The sequence below is a fragment of the Pipistrellus hanaki genome, assembly GCF_964339955.1.
Source record: "Pipistrellus hanaki genome assembly, chromosome: 2".
In the NCBI taxonomy this organism is placed as follows: Eukaryota; Metazoa; Chordata; class Mammalia; order Chiroptera; family Vespertilionidae; genus Pipistrellus; species Pipistrellus hanaki.
In genome coordinates, this window is record NC_140504.1 from 89,590,282 (window position 1) to 89,607,209 (window position 16,928).

At 33.0% G+C, this 16,928-nt stretch overlaps 1 protein-coding gene across 17 annotated transcripts in view; it reads right to left on the bottom strand.

The window, feature by feature from the left end:
- Positions 1–530: 530 nt before the first annotated feature.
- Positions 531–16,928, bottom strand: part of ROBO2 (roundabout guidance receptor 2) — a 655,712-nt gene continuing 639,314 nt past the window's right edge. For 6 of the 17 annotated variants that reach the window (XM_084875911.1, XM_084875906.1, XM_084875909.1 and 3 more), the window contains 4 exons: positions 15,453–15,626; positions 8,889–9,161; positions 6,273–6,473; positions 532–4,478 (listed from right to left, as the gene is read on the bottom strand). In XM_084875911.1, the coding sequence (XP_084732037.1) occupies positions 4,477–4,478; positions 6,273–6,473; positions 8,889–9,161; positions 15,453–15,626 (650 nt within the window). In that variant the 3' untranslated portion in view covers positions 532–4,476. Of the gene's footprint in view, positions 4,479–6,272; positions 6,474–8,888; positions 9,162–15,452; positions 15,627–16,928 lie in introns of all 17 variants that reach the window. The other 11 variants (XM_084875905.1, XM_084875902.1, XM_084875904.1 and 8 more) reach the window with 5 other exon arrangements.

Sequence of the window (16,928 nt, forward strand, 5' to 3'; positions counted from 1 at the left end):
TATTTTTAGAGACAATGGTCATATAATTGTACTTAAATTAAAAAATAGAGTGAAATATTTATGAAACACAAAATAGGAAATTTTTTCTACCCAGCCCCTATGATAACTTTTCAACGTAACCATCATTTTTTTAAAAAGCTATTGCTAGCTATTCTAGAGCTAATATCTACTTTTGTCTAATTTTCACACTTAGTGTGTATATATATATATATAGAGAGAGAGAGAGAGAGATTATATATATATAATTTATTAATTTATTATATATAATTTATTGTTTATATATAATATATATAATATATAATATACATATTATATATATAATTTAAGAAATTTTGTAGATAAGAAGTTTTTATTTTTTCTACATCAAGGTCTTTTGGGGTAAGGAAGGTCAGATCTGGAAATTAGTGGCAATAGAGTAAAAACTTTAATTTCAAATGCTTTTTACATTCTTCATTGATGTCTTTTAATCACTATTTTATATAAATACCAATTTTAACTTATCATTGCCCAGCTCATAGCAAATGAGAAAAGGAGATTATGCTTTTGGTCACAAAATATTAATACAGAGTTCTAAAAGTGAGTGTTGTGTGTTCATAATTTGTCTATAAGCAAGTTTGTTTTACATAAATAGCTTTTTAACAAATTTGAAATGTGAATATATTTTATTTTTCCCAGTGAGTACACAATACACAATACTTTGACAATACTATTAATCAATGTTACGCCAATTTCTTTTATGATCTAACAACATCAAATGAAACATTCAGATCTTGAATGCTGTTTGGTGATGTAAACAAAGTACATTTAAAAAAAGACTCCATCTATAAAACAAAATATAAAAAGTCTACCCACGGCCACAAAATCCCTTATCTTGCAACACTTTAAAGTCACAATAAATGCTTTAGAAAGTTATGAGATAAGAAAACTTAATAAAATGAAATTTCATTTAAAATGTATGGTGTTTCATTTGAAGTACAATTATAGAGAAGTAAAATAAAAGTAATTTCACCTCTAAGGTAATGTGAAAAGAGATGTTGCATTACACCAATTCTTGTCATGTAATTCTATAAATACAATATACAGAAGCAGATGAACAAATTAGTGAATGTCATGGTTTGCATTTTTAAATACTGACACACAATCACTTTCCAGTGGAGAAAATAAACCAGTTTAGAGTTTATTGGTATTGTTATCATTATGTTGTCAGTGGACAATTACACAAATTAGTTCAATAGAAATTTGGAGATTTTCTATCAAGCTTTTATAAATTTTCAACTCAAACGCCATTGAAAATATATCTACATACCAAGAGCATTAAACCATGACATAGAAAACCAGTTAGTTCGTTTTGTTACCTAAAGCAAGTAAACTTGCGATTTTTTTCTTCCTTTGGTTGCATACATGTTGATCTGGATTTTCCCATATTCTCTCTTGAGCTGGATTCTAATCCTGTGAAGGAATCAATTGTTTTCATGTCCCTGTACTTCCCTACCTTACATTAAATATGAGATGGAACATTTTTGGAGGAGGGGTTGTTTGACTTTGCCTGCAAACACTGAGGATACCTGAGCTGGGCACTGATTCCACTACTTCCCCCATGGAGACTTTGCCTGCTATGAATGGAGCTGTGCTGTGGGGTGTGACTGCACACCAGTGTTGTCTTTGTGCAAAAAATATTACATCCTCTCCCACCCAGAGTTCTTTCTAACAGCTTACGTGGGTCTGTCTCTGTCTAGATCTGCAGAAGAGTGAGCTCAGTGAGTTTCTAACCAGTCATTCAATTGGCCACAAAATGAAAAATCATGATACTTCTCACACTTGCATTTTTAATAATATTTTGAACTATAAAAATTAAGAGCTTTTTACCCATGGCAAGCTGACAAAGGCTTGATGTTTTGGTAGTGCTTCTGAACTCATGTGAATAGCCACAACTCTTTATGTGCTCTGTATCTATTTTAGGGTGGTATTTTATGTGCAATAGTTGATCAACCAATTTATTTAAAACTAGATATAATATCTAAAAGGATATTCCAAGACACCATAAGGTCAATATTGACAGAATATAACCATAACAGTGAGTTTTATGCACTGGAGATAATTAGAGAGGTAAGATGCATGCCCAATCTTATCCCAGAAGTCACCCGTGTGCATATACTCTGCTTTTGAAGTCATGGTTTATCAGTCACATACACCTGCCAGTTACCAGGGGCAAAAGGCTATGTGTAAAATGTGTAATGAACTAAGGTTTTAGACTATGTTGGGTTGTAGAGGAATGTAAAGAGGAAATACAAGTGAACAAAACTTTGCTTTTAAATAGAAAGAGGTGAAGCAAGGAACTGCATAGCTAAAAATTAAAATTCCTCACATTCTACAGTTGTGAATAAGCATGCACTCATTCTGAGAAGAAATTTCTCATCCTCCCCAGTCTCTTTGTTCCAAAGAAGTCAAACTTCATAAAAATTCAGACACTTATGGGAGAAAGTTGATGAAGCATTTAGTATGTGTGTCTCAGAAATTTCTCCTCCGTGAAGAAATGAAGTGCATGACAGTAGTCAGGACCCATACAGAACAATGAGCACTGAGTTCCGGTATGTGTGTCTGTGTTGATACAGACACTACTGTAACAATATGACATACAATTGATGACTGAGCCCAAAATGCTCAGTCACCAATGATTTGTCATTCCAATGGGTCCCGTATTTTAGAACTGATCCCTACTTCTCATTATATTGAATATACTTTAAAGTATCAATTACTGAGCACATCATAGAAAAAATATAAGAAAGTATAACTAGAGAGAGAGAGTTTACAATTGTGTAGGCAGCACAGGGGAAAAGGTCACAAGTGGAAAATTCTCTTCTACTTGACTGACTATACATGTACAGTAGCTAACATATATTTTAAAGTCATATTCGTTTTGACCATACATGACTGATATTCAAGAACTGCTTGTTCTCAAAGTCGTGAAAACAAATGAGGCAGGACACTGTTATTAATGTCCATTTACCAGGTTCGGTTTTATTTAAAAAGTGTATAAACATGCATTTTTCTCCTTTTCAATTTACTCATTCAAAATGGGTCAAACATATTTTAGTTGGTAGCCCATTTCTGAAAGTGTACCATAAAATATTTATTCCAATAAGTCTACTTACTGTGAACTGAACATACTCTGAGCACTGCTTTTTAAGCACTTATAATTTGGCTGTACATTTGGTGGCATAAACTTCATTTCTTTCATCAAATAAAACACAAAGTTGCATATAGACTGCATTATTATTTTAAAAGTCATGAATTGAAGTGATGCAGCTCTATCCTCTAGTGTGTACTGCACATGTACTAATAAGATGAAACAAGATATTGTAATAGAGTTTTTGTATTTCGAAGCAGCCCGAGTATGTCCTAACAATAAATTGCCTCTTTAACTATTTGCTGGATATTCTAAAGTTCATTTGGTTTGTTTCCTTGGGGAACATCATATTATATTCTGACTTAATGAGTTGGAGAGAGTAATTATATTAATTCAGAAAATGCTTTTTTAAAAAAAAACTGTAATATAAATACAGCTCTTGTGAAACACCTTAATTTCATTTTGCTTGTTGCAATTTTCAGGTGGGTCAATTACAACGAGAGATAAAGCTGATTCTAAATATAACTTTAATTTCCTTATTATGTCTTAAAGCAAGCTTAGTATATCTTTGCTACCTGTATAGTTTAATGCCTATTCAGACTTAAGTCTTAAACTTCCTTCTTTTGACCCACACTTTTATCAACAGTAAAAGCCACCAATCTGCTTTTTTTTATTATTATTATTTTTTTTTTATTGACTTGGTCCCTGATGTTCAAAGAAGACTTCACTAACACCACTGTCCTTCGCATCTTCCTATTTCTATATCCCAACCAAAAACCATCCAACGTGATTGGTTACAATCAGCGTTATCCATCTAGCTTACAGTACAGCAACTCCCTTCACATTCAGTCTTTTTCTTCATGTCACGAGGAGTAGAGATTTGTGCTTATCACCAAATAAAATTGCAGTGCAAAATTTAAAAACATAAAAGTTACACAATTAAAAGTTAATATATGGCACCACAGCCTATTAATTCACATATAGTACAACAGACCAGTAAGAACAGACAATAATATGAACAGAGCTAAAAAGAGTGGGCTTGCATAGCAATGCACAAAAGAAATTATATACAGAGGAAATCCTTTGCTTCCTGGAGGGCGAGCTTTGTTTTCTTTCTTTTTTGTTTACTCCTGACAAGAAAGAGTTAAGGTGGGTGGTGTACGTAACAGAAGAACAAAAGGAAAATATCTGTGGGATATGTGTGGCTGTGTGTCTTTACATTGCATTTACAGTTCTTTTAATAGTACATAAATAAAGAAATTGTTCATTGCACTGTTTAAGTGTCATCACTTCCATGAGTTCAGACCTGATGGTCCTTCAGAGCAGCTTTGCATGACTCATCTCAGTTATTCTATGAAGAGAAAAACAAATCAGAAGTAAGTTTGCATTTAAGAGCAGTATCCTTTAATCCAGCATACCAAAACCCAAAAGGAACAGATAATAAGTGAAAGTAACATCATCAAATAGAATCTGTGAATTTGTGAATTTAAGAAATTTTACTGAAATGAGATGAGAAAGGGGGAAAAAAGAAACATTGTGGAATTTGGATACTTGAAATTCAACTAGAGCTATTTTGCACTTTTGTGAATCCATAATTATTCCAAAATAAAAGTTAAAGAAAAATCCAAGTACGCATAAGTCAAAATAAAAATTAAAAACATATTAATAGTTTAGTAATAATCAGGTTAGTAATATATAACAATAACTCATATCAATAAATAATTTAAACTTTTGAAAGTACTTTTTAGTTTTCATTATTTCAGGTCATACCAGTCTGTCACGTGAGCATAATAGCAATGTAATTTTTTTAGATATGAAAAAAGGTTAGGAAGGCAGCTAGTTTACTTTCTCTTTTCACCAAGCCAGTGAGCAGTTAAGGAGGTTGGAACCCAGGGCTGTTCCTTAGCAGTGTTTTTAAACTGTATTGAAAGAAGCAGTTGAACATATTCAGCAACTATTATTCTGAAATAGAATAGCAATACTGGTAAATTTCCTGATTAAATTAGTAAGAGTTCAATGCTTTTTACTGTGACATACAGTAACATTCTAAATTTCTCTATTTCCTAGTACTTTATATTTAGAAAACAGATTAATTGTAATAAGCACCAATGCTGGTTCCCTATTCAAAAAGAGAAATTTATTTCTAAGTTATGTTGTAATTATCAAAGTATTTCAAGTTAACTAGAATTAAAGATCAACTTTCAAGGTTGATTCACCAAATTAAAAAAAAAAAAAAAAAAAAAAAAAAAAGAATTCCTAAGGAGATTTTTTGAAAGTACCAAAAAGCTAATATGTTTCCCATTAGTGTACTCAGTTAAAAAGGCAAAAAAATTTACAGAATGAACCAATGGACCATATTTAATTAACTTATAAATATTAAGATTGATTGCCTATGTTAAGATAATTTTTGTATAATCGAAATCAAATTTTAAAGAAAAGGACATGATTATTAAATTGACTCTGTAAATAGCAATGGTCTAAGTTATAAACAAACCTGCTCAAAATTGTAATTGATCCCATAGTAGAGCAAGTTTTCTACTATTGTGAAATTTGATATTGTGGCAATGTTATTGATGAGTTTTAGGACATGCTATGCCAAAATATAGCACCTTAGTCTGTTCTATATCTTAAGTGAAGGAGTTTGAGGACACAGCGGAAGTAGGAAGGTAACTCTGGCCTCCCCTGGTCACCCTTCTTTCCTCACACAGGTTATAAAACTACCCTGTGATAGTTACCCCCACCCTAGTGCCAGGAGGAAGGAGGACATTCTTATTACAAGAGATGGGGTTGAGAAATCTGTGTAAACAAACCTTGTTAAACTAACCCTTATCATCCTAGTTACTTCTTCACCATTCACTACCCTTAGCTCAAACCCTTCTATTTGTCAATTCTTCACATATGTATTGTTTATTTTTGTCTAAAAGGTAGGAAAATTTCTGCTTCTTATCAGTTTTTTAGGTTTTCATCTTCTTGAGAAGGTTCCCATGTATATGCAAAAAGTAAATAAAATATATTTTTTCCCTGTTAATCTTTGTCAGTTTAAATTTCAGATACAGCCAGGGAACCTAAGAGGGTTGAGTAAAACTTTTTCCTCAGATTTTCTTTTCTAGATCACCATGCCTTTTAAATCTCCTACAGCACTTACACAATTCACTCGTAAACTGTCCTTGACTACTTGAGCCCATATAGCCTATGTCAAGAAGGTCGCTGACATTGCGCTGGTGGCCCCCCTTCAGCACCTCAGCTTTCCGAGGTCCAGTGGATCCTTTCGAAGATGCTGTTCCTGATGAGCTGTGACCTCCTGGAGACGGAAAGTTGGGCTTGCTGTAGGGCACCAAGGTCTCCTCTAGAAAACAAACAAACAAACAAAAAAAAACATAAAGTGCTAAGTCAAACAGGAGCATGTTGACAAACAAACATAACTTTAAATATTTAGCTCAAGCCCGGACCGGTTTGGCTCAATGGATAGAGCGTCAGCTTGGGGACTGAAAGGTCCCGGGTTCGATCCCGGTCAAGGGCATGTACCTTGGTTGTGGGCATATCCCCAGTAGGGGGTGTGCAAGAGGCAGCTGATCGATGACTCTCTCTCATTGATGTTTCTGACTCTATCTCTCTCCCTTCCTCTCTGTACAAAATCAATAAAATATAAAAAAATAAATAAAAAAATAAATATTTAGCTCAAGATGAATAATTTTACCATTTTGCTTTTTAGTAAAATGAAAAATATGAAATTTAACAAGAAAATTAAAAGAAGTTCCCATGTGCAAGCAGCATTTCCTACAATAGGATCTAAAGCAGGATTAAATTAAAAGATGTATTGGAATACGTATACAATGTTGCACATCATTTGCAAAATGTAAAGATATTATAAAAGAGACCTCATACAATGAACCATATTATTTAACGAAAACGTTTCTGAGAATAATTTCTGTAGTTTAGTGGAGGCTCCAATTTAATATTTCTATTAAGATTGAAAGACCATGGTTTTGATTTTAAATTATGGAAACATTTTTTTCTCAAATTATATAAAGAACTATATATCAGCTATTAAAAATAAACTTCTTAAATTTATATTGTTTCTTGAGAAAGAAATACATTATTTGAAAGCTTGTATTTTTCCTTAACAGAAAAGAGAAACATACAGTTTAATAAATAATGTGCCTATTCTCTTTATACATAATCTCTCTACAAATAACATACATAACTATTAATACTTCAAAATGCTTTTTCTTCCTTGCTTTCTTTTTTCTCTCCCTTACTTCCCTGTTCCTTTTCTTCTTCCTTCTTCTTCTTCTTCTTTTTATAATATGTTTTTGTTGTCATTTAGAGATAGAAGAGGGAGAGGGAGGGACGATAGAAACATCAATAATGAGAGAGAATCATTGATTGGCTGCATCCTTCATGCCCTCTACTAGGGATTGAGCCCACTACTGGGGCATGTACCCTGAGGGAATCGAACCTGAAACTTCTTGGTTCCTGCATTGGTGTTCAACCACTGAGCCACACTAGGTCGGGCTCTTGTTTCTTTCTTTCTTCCTTCCTTCTCTTTTTTTCTCTCTCCACTACCTTTCTTTTTTCTTTTTCTAGTATCAATTATTATTACTATGGTTATATGACTAAAAAAATTGCTGACTAAATTTAGTATTTATTTCTTTAGATAATCTTAATGACAAGGATCACATGATTCTTCTCTCATTCTTAATGATAAACCTTCTTAAATGTTTCACTAAACCTAGATGTTAATATTGTCATTTTTTTAGCCATTGCATAAACTATTTCTAAAACCTTAAGCACCAAGTTGTGACAAAATATAATATTAAAAATTCATGGGTAGATGACATATCTAGAATATATTCAGTCCAAATGAATAAATGAATGTACAAGGAAACTCTTTCAAAATTGTGTGTGTGTGAGTGTGTGTGTGTGTGAGTGTGTGTGTGAGTGTGTGTGTGTGTGTGTGAGTATGTGTGTGTGTGTGTGTGTGTGTGTGTGTGTGTTTAAATAACCAAGGAATCCTGACATAAGAAGAAATATTCCAGAAAATGCATTTATGGAACAGTCTCATCACCAACCTCCCTCACTCCCACTCCCCACCAAAAAAAAAAAAATCCAACCATGAACCCCTAAATTTATTTTGTGATATTTCCAGGAAACTTGATTTATAAACAAGAACATTCCTCCATTAAATTGTTAACAATTAACTAAATTTATTCAGCTGGAAAAAGTATAGACTCAGTTTAACCTTTTCTAACATGAGGATTCTGTGTTGGGCATTGATTTGTAACTTCATTGATTATTTCAATTAGTTCAGCAATTTGACTGAAGTGAGTTCTTTTAAAATGACTAGTTACTTCAGTCAAAATGAGCAAATTGGTTAGAGGCAGAGTTTAAACTGACATTAAAAGTGAAATTTTGTGGTCTTAAAAGTACTCAATATAAACACTAAAAAGCAAAAAACAAAATAACAACAATAACAACAACAACAAAAACACCTCAAATTGTCTCATGAGCATTACAAATGGAGGTTGGAAGTCTCTAGGCTCAAAGGTCCTATGCAGAGGTTAACTGGAGGAGCAATCTCTATTGGGATCAGCCTGCAGGGATGTTCGGGTAGCTCTGCTTCAGAATTCCAAATTCAGTTAGTGATTCAAGGCAAATGCATTTCAGAAGCCCTTAAACAACTGCTGTTTCTATAATAAAATACCTGGTAGGAAAAAAAATGGTAAAAGTCCACACTTTGTTGGGACTGTGCAGAACACACCTGGTCCAACACCTTGTTTGTGTAGGGCTTTCCGTATGTCTTCTTGGCGTTCTGTGGAGTTAATCCATTCCTGGGTTTGTCGCTGCCACTCTAGGGACGTTCTAGCTGGACAATCCAATGAGCTCTTTGTGTCTTCTAAGTTGGATGCTTGTTGTCTCTCCAGAGAGCTTCCTTTTCTCTCTGTTGAGTTTTCCACGTTACCAACATGCTGGCTTGGGCCTATTTGTTGCCTTATACCCTGACCTGGAGGGGGGTCTGGTGGTGGTGGAAGATCTAAAAATTTTGAATAACGTTTAGAATGGACTAAATTCAATGAAAAAAAAAATACAGGTTTTAGTTCAAGATGAAGAAAAAAAAAATAAACACAAAAAAACCTGCCCTGTTAAAAGTATCACCCATGCAAAAAATATTTTTTTTTTTGGGGGGGAAGGCAAATTGTTTATATCCAAATGCATATTATTGATCTCATTGCTATTTTTTGCTTACAGTGTCTTTGAAATAAAATCAACTAGCTTTATTCAGTTTATGTGGAAAATGTTTTCAATTGCACATTGAGGCAAACATTTAAGGTAAAAGGGCAGTTTATGATTTCTCCATATTTAATCCATTGTTCACCCCCACTTCCCAGAGTAGAAATATCATGACACAAAATGACTAGAAATTCTATCAGCTGTGTTAATAAAAGTCTCTATGAAGAATAAATGCTGTCCTGCCAATCTCCAAAGGAAATTTTGCCCTTGGGAAATTAAGAACTCTATGTGGTATCATATGCAACATATGACTGCCTTTACTCATGTATGTGGCACATTTAGCAACAAAAGTTTAAGCTAACATTTATGAAATGCAATTAACATTCTGCCTGATGACCAATGCTAGCTATTCATTTCATGAGTTAACTAATGAGTTACAACTAATATGTTACAACTAATATGTTACACTCTTCCAATGTATTAATTTTAATAAGTAATAACTAGTACACAGATAGAATATGCTTCATAGTGCTAGACTAGACACTGTATCATGAAAATTTGAGATATAGTGGCATAGTTAATTTTTCAGAAAATTTTTTTAAATTACATAACAGATATGAAAAAAATTAATAGTTCAAAGACTTGGCTAATTTTTTATTTTATTTTTATTAGCCCTTTAGATAGTCATTACCATTATATTTGTAATGTCTTCAGTTGTGACATCATAGAACCTTCTTTCATATTTCTTTAAGTACTATACTAATTTTGTTATACTAGTCATACCAGTGCTGAAATTACTTCATTGAAGTAATTGAAATCTAATCATTTTTAATACTCTTTGGATTATTTTCTTCTGGCATCCCACTGATTTTTTTTATCCTTATTCTTTGTTCATAAATACCAAATATTATATACAATATGTATATTAATTTCATTATAGAGGCTAATGTATACAATAAAGGTAATTAATTCCATACAATTTTTATAATTGTGCTCTTGTTTCTACTAGTATTGTTTGTAAAATTAAAAGAGAAAGATATAATTATTTTTGGAACATAGTTAGCTTCCTTAGGGAAATCTAAGCTGCTCCTTTTAAATATTTTCTTAAGAAACATTATACTTTCTTTATGAGGAAAGTGATATTGTCCTCCGTTGAACTGATAGCAGTGGTCTCCTCAGCATCTGCTCAGGAAGTTCCCATGTTGGAGCAAAGCTTTTATTTCTCATGTATGTCCTCTTGTTAGATGATGAATTACTAATTATTGAAGGGGACAGAGTTTCTGTCTGGGAGAATCAAGTTGCATTTGGAGTCTTGCTTCCAAAAAGGAAGAGCTAATCTAATATTGAGATATCTGTTTGTTAAATAATTCACCAAAGAGTTTGGTGTTTCCTTTGTATTCAAAGCTGACTTCCTTCAGTATGTATTATTATAAATTCAAATTTGTTATATAATTTGAGTTATTGGATTTAAGACTGCCAGTAGGAGAGAAATTATTGTAATTTCTTCCAAAACAACATATTTTGTCATTGATTTTTATTCTTTATCAGAGCAGTTTAATTTTTTAAATGGCCAAAATGGAATCTGCTTATGTTAGCTAAAATTCTGATCACTATTTAATTTAACCTGAATTTATACAGCTACATAATTAATACCCTTGGAGCTTGCATATCCTAAAAAGAAAGAGCATTGCATATACATTGAAATAAAAAAAAATGCAAGAAAGATAGAAGTGAGAATGGCTGTGGAAAAAAATAAAAGTATGTAATCAAACATATTTACTTAAATTAAATTTATTATTCATTTCTATTTTGATTCTTTTTAACAGAATCAATTCACTAAAGAGTCTCTTTCTGGTTTACTAAAGATTTGCTATTGTCTGGCACATAGAATACAGCAGTCCAATGATACATTGCCAGTCTCTCTCTCTCTCTCTCTCTCTCTCTCTCTCTCTCTCTCTCTCTCCTTCTTCCCCCCCTCTCTCTCCCTCTTAGAAAAAATAGAAACATGGAAAAATTACATATCTACAGCCTGGATCTCTCCTCCCATGAACTCCTAACTCATATAACCAATTCCACACTGAATAGTTGGACTTAAATGTTTAGAAGGCTTCTCAAATTTCACATACCCAACCTGAGCTCTAGATCTACCTCTACAATAAATGTCCCCTCTGCAGTGTTCCTCATCTCAATTAGTAGCTCTTCCATTCTCTAAGTTTACCGAAATTTTGATATAATCTTTGACCCCCCTGCTTTACAGCCTATGTTAATTTTATTCACAAATTCTGTGGACTCTATTTGTAAACCAAAATTCAACCTTTCTCATTGCTTCCACTGATTCTACCTTGGTGTGAATCAATATCATCTACTCCCTATAGAACTCCTGCAACCTCCTATGTGGTTTCGGTGTTTCCACATAGAAGCACATTCAGCCAGTTTGTTTGGTTCCCATTGTCTATCATTTGGTATAAGCTTAATAAATATTTGAATGAATGGTTTAACAAAACAGCCAGAGTGACTATTTTATAAAAACAAAAGTAAGAACATGTCACTTCACTTGCCTTAATATGCACATACATATGCACACACACTTAAATGTACCTCCAGGTTTTCCCATTCAAAGTAAGAGCCAAGATCCTTATATAAGCTTAAGGGTCTTATAAACTCTAGCCCTAGTTGACTTGTCTGACTTTGTATTCTATTTTGTTGCTCTCTGTAATTAATCACACTGTTCCTCTAGCTTTTAATCAAATAAGCTTCAGGCTTCCACTTACTGTTTTCATATTTTGAAATTACTCTCACCCTATCCCATCTCCCAGATATAAGCATTGTTCTTTCCCTTAAAATCTTCCAGTGTTTTCTCAAATGTCAGCTTCTTGGTAAGATCTTTTCTGAGCCCTCTACTTAACTGTTGCACCCCCATCTTTGTATATTTTTTCTCAATGACACTATCATTTTACATACTTTTTTAAAACAATTTATTTTCACCTAAGAGTATTTATTTTGAAATTATCTATCTTCTCCCATCAGAATACAAGTTTTAGGAGGGCAGGGCATTTTGTTTGTTTGGTTCCCATTGTCTATTATTTAGCATGAGCTTAATAAATATTTGAATGACTATTTTAATAAACAAAGAAATGTTTTTAATTGTCAAAGCTAGTTTGTGAAAGAGGCCCTTATCTGAATAGGGTATTTGGAATGAGTGGTGAACAGGCTGGAGATATGACCTAGGAAGAAAGATTGATGAAGAGAGAACTACCTTCTCTACCTTTTTTGTTCAGCAGTGATCCAGGTATTGGCTTTAAAGGGTATTCTTGGGCTTATGCAAATGAAATGGAAGATTTGAATTGAATAATGCCAGCTTAGGAGAGACTTTTATCAAGGGAGAAGAACACTCCTTAATGTGTGTGGGTGTTTGCATAGCATTTGGAATGGAGACTGACATTTCCCACCATTCCTGATTGCTCTTACTGAACACGAAGAAATATTGCTTCACCACTCTAGTAGTTAGTTTGATGCCATGTGACAAAGTCCTTGCCAAAGAAATAAGGAAAGCTATACGTGCCACTTCCTGGCCTGACCATGGAACATCCCAAGTGAATAACCCATGTTCTGTCTTCTCCTCACTCAGAAACCATAAAGGCCCCATCTTAACAATAATGGTGTCCCAACATTGAAGGAGTATTCATCCTTACATTACTACTTAGAAGAGAGCCATGTGACCTTTACAAAGTCATTGTGTCTGGGAGAAACAAACATTTACTGTGCTAAGCCATTGAAGAATATAAGTTGTTTGGCATAGCAGGTAGCAATAATTAGTCTGATGAATATTCTCATAAAATACTATTGTAAATAATGCAAGCATTTTAGTGTAAAATATCTATATGCTAAGTGTACTAAACACTAACCTTTCCAAAAAGGACTGTTGGGTTTTATATATAAATAGTATAAAATCATTACTAATAATAGATTGATAGCATATAAATGCCATTATATATACATTTGCTGTAAAATACCAATATCCTTCAGGATAATCTGTCGAGTGCCATACAAAATAAATGTCCTTGTATCATAACTAAAATGGTACAAGGACATTTGGGTGAAACACTTGAAAGGCATGTGAGCCAGTATTTCCTTTTCAATGTCACTACTTCTAAAAGGTATTCACTAAGAACCTTTTATAATCAATAACCCCTTTTTGGAATGCTGACAAATTTGAAAAGTTAGGGAGCTCTTTGCTTCTTAAAAAGCTAAACAATATATTGAACATGCTTTAACTAGGAGATAGTTTTCTTTAACCAGACATTCTAATAAAGCTTGCAAGAAAAGTGTTCTAGGAAGAAAGAAGAGAGATCTCTATTTTCTTGATTTATATTGTATCTTCCACATATTCTGGATATGGTCTTCAAACAAATTGAAAAAGCCACAGGAAAAAAACACATATACTTGGATTTTTTTCTTTTTCCATAGCATTCATAGCAGAAAAATGACACAAATTCTGAGATTTATAACTAGCATGTCAGGGAGAGTAATCCTTCTTATTCAGAGGGAATAAGATCAACACTAGAGGCTGCTTTGAGCACTCAACTAATCTTCAGAACATCTGAGGTAGAAAGGCAGTCAGTGAGCATTTTTCCTCACCACAGGATATCCATTCATAGAGAATAAAATCAATTGAACCCCTACCCTCAGATTCCATAGAAATATTTTCCAATGAAGTCAAAGTAAGCAGATAGATAAGTAAGCCCGAAAGCTCTTAAAACAAGTTATGTTTAGCTTTAAAATCTTAACATTACACAATGACAATAGAAAGCACAAAAATTGCTGTCAGACACCCCTCCCTCCATCAAAACTAATAAAGAACAAGTACTTTTTTCCAACTAAGTCTTATTCAGTCCTGTAATTAATGCTAAGGACTTGGTCATAGCTTCTCAAAACCTAATGCATACTGGATTTACCTGTGGAGCTTTAAAAATATTCATAGCTGCTTTTCATCCCAGAACAATTAAAAAAAATATTTGGGATATATTTTAAGAGCTTCCCAGATGGTCTGATGTACAGCCTAGCTAGAGTTATCCCTTTTTGTAGAGTAAAACTATCTCATGATAAGGTTTATGTGCTTTTAGGGAGTAGTGTTGAGAAGAAAGAAGAAATTTACATTTGGGTTCAACATTATACTAAGTATAATAAATCATACATATTCCTTGGAATTAAACTTAAAATTAAATTTTTATTCCTATTTTAAATATATGAAAATTAAGTTGAATATATGGTAAATAATTACTGCTTTGCAGATCTCATGAATTACTCATCAAAGAACAAGGACATTTTTCATTGTGTTTCTTGAAACTAGCAGTGATTAAGCAAGTATTCAAAGATGGATGCTACACAAAAATAAGAGGGTTGAAATAGATCATCAAACTGTGGGTCATTGGACAAATTCAGCTGCTTCCTGTTTTGTCAGTAAAGTTTATTGAAAATCAGTCACATCCATTCAATAACTTTTTTCTTTGGCTGCACCAGGTCATCAATGCCAGGGTGAGTAGTTGTAACAAAAGACTATATGGCCTGCTAAAGCCAATATATATATATATTAATTGGACTTTTCAGAAAAATTTTGCTGATCCATCAACTGAATAATATGCAGCATGCTTTTAGTACTAAAATTCACAAAACTAAAAAAACTCCTAAATTGCAAATCACAGTCTTTTTCAGAAGTAAAATAATATAAAATGGCTTAGTTTAATATAGAAATGTTCCAACAACATGACATGGCAAGTGCATATGCTGTTGATGTTTTTCCCTTAAGCTTATAAGGTAATATTCACTATAAAGCATTAATGGGTAATACCAAAATGGTAGAAAAATAAACTTTGAAAAGTAGTATGGCATCTACTTCTTTGGGCTTGGTGATATAGAAATAATTCCAGGTTGTTAAAAAAGAGGGTGTTTTATCTAAACAAGACCACATTTCCATGTTTCTGCCTTGATATATAATGAGGGATGTCTAATCTACCATAGCTACTTTAACTCAACCAATGATGGCACCCGGCTTAGCTCTTCAGTGAGGAGACAGAAGAGAAGGAATCAAACCTACCATCTGTGATTCCTTCCCTCCGATGAGGCAATGATGGTTGTTGGTCCATTCGCCCTCCCTTGTGTTTTTTAGTTGGCCTAGGCCTCTGACTTTGACTCAGGGCTGCACTGGTGTTACTGTCAGTAGAAAATGGGCTGGTTGGTCGAGGCCTTTGAGAGGAGGTAAGGGCTTTGCCTAAAAACAAACAAACAAACAAAATACAATGGGAAGGGGATATGGAGAATGTTATTTTAAGACTCTGATTCTATTTGTCTTCTATTTTTTGCTCTTTCTAACTTGCAAACCTGCCTGGAGATGCTATTTGGAGATTCCAGACACTGTTGCAACTCCATAGAAAAATGTATGCCTTGCTGCATTTGTCTGGCCCAATTTTTAATAACCAACATTCTACCCATTAAAAAATTAAAACAAATATAAAACAAATCCACATGATCTTATGTGATTGTTTTTATTTAACCTTGATAATCTTAGCAATATTTTCATAGGTATTTGCAAATTTATGCAGCTTTTACTTCTTAAAATTAAAAAAGCTATTTCTGAAAAAAAAATTATGTGCTGTCTTATTTGCTTAATCAAATTTCACCCTTGAATCCCACAAACTCTCTTTGAGTATAAAAAATGTCCTATTATAATTACATCTAAAAATTTACATGAAAGATCTGCTCACACACATATATTAAATTGACCTTACTGCTCATACACATATATGATGAATTGTACTTCTTTGAGCAGAAGTTCAATAACATTAGCGTATAGTACAGGATAGAGAGCAGGTTAAAACCACCTTGTATATCTACAGTACAAGGGGTGTTTCTAATTGATAATATTGTATCTTAGCAGACTCCAAATTCTCATTGAGAAATGAAATGTGCTATGCCCTTTTCTTGTGGCTTAGTGTACATATGTAGGGAAATTTACTTTGGGAAAAGGTTAGCTAATCCATTTTCAACATCTTTTAATTTTAATATTATGGTAAGTTAGGGTTGGCTTATGTGCAAATATATATTCTCTTGTGCATGATTCATTTCATACAAAATTCTTGCATAAAATGTAGTTATATTTTCTTATGTCAGTGTGAGAATATTGCTTAATGTTTTATTAGCTATTAGCATACATGCAAGAAATGCACTTAGCCCTCTAATTATTAGTTTCCTTGTACTTTCTCACTGCACTGCTCACAGCTCTGCCACAAAAATCACTCAGGCAATATAAAGTTTCTGACTTTATGCCTTATAAAGCAAGAAAATTCAAATAACCATTACATTACAACATATTTTAGTCCAGATGCTATATAAAAAATAAACCTCTGCAATGCTTAGATAATATTTTTATTTTATTCAAAGATACCTAATACACACTCAAAGGGTATAGTCTTGATATCTTTCAAAGATAATTTTTAAGACTTATTTTTATAACCTTAGAATTTAGTGCAGGGTCAAAATGATTTTTAATTTATTATTTGGGTACTATTAAGAT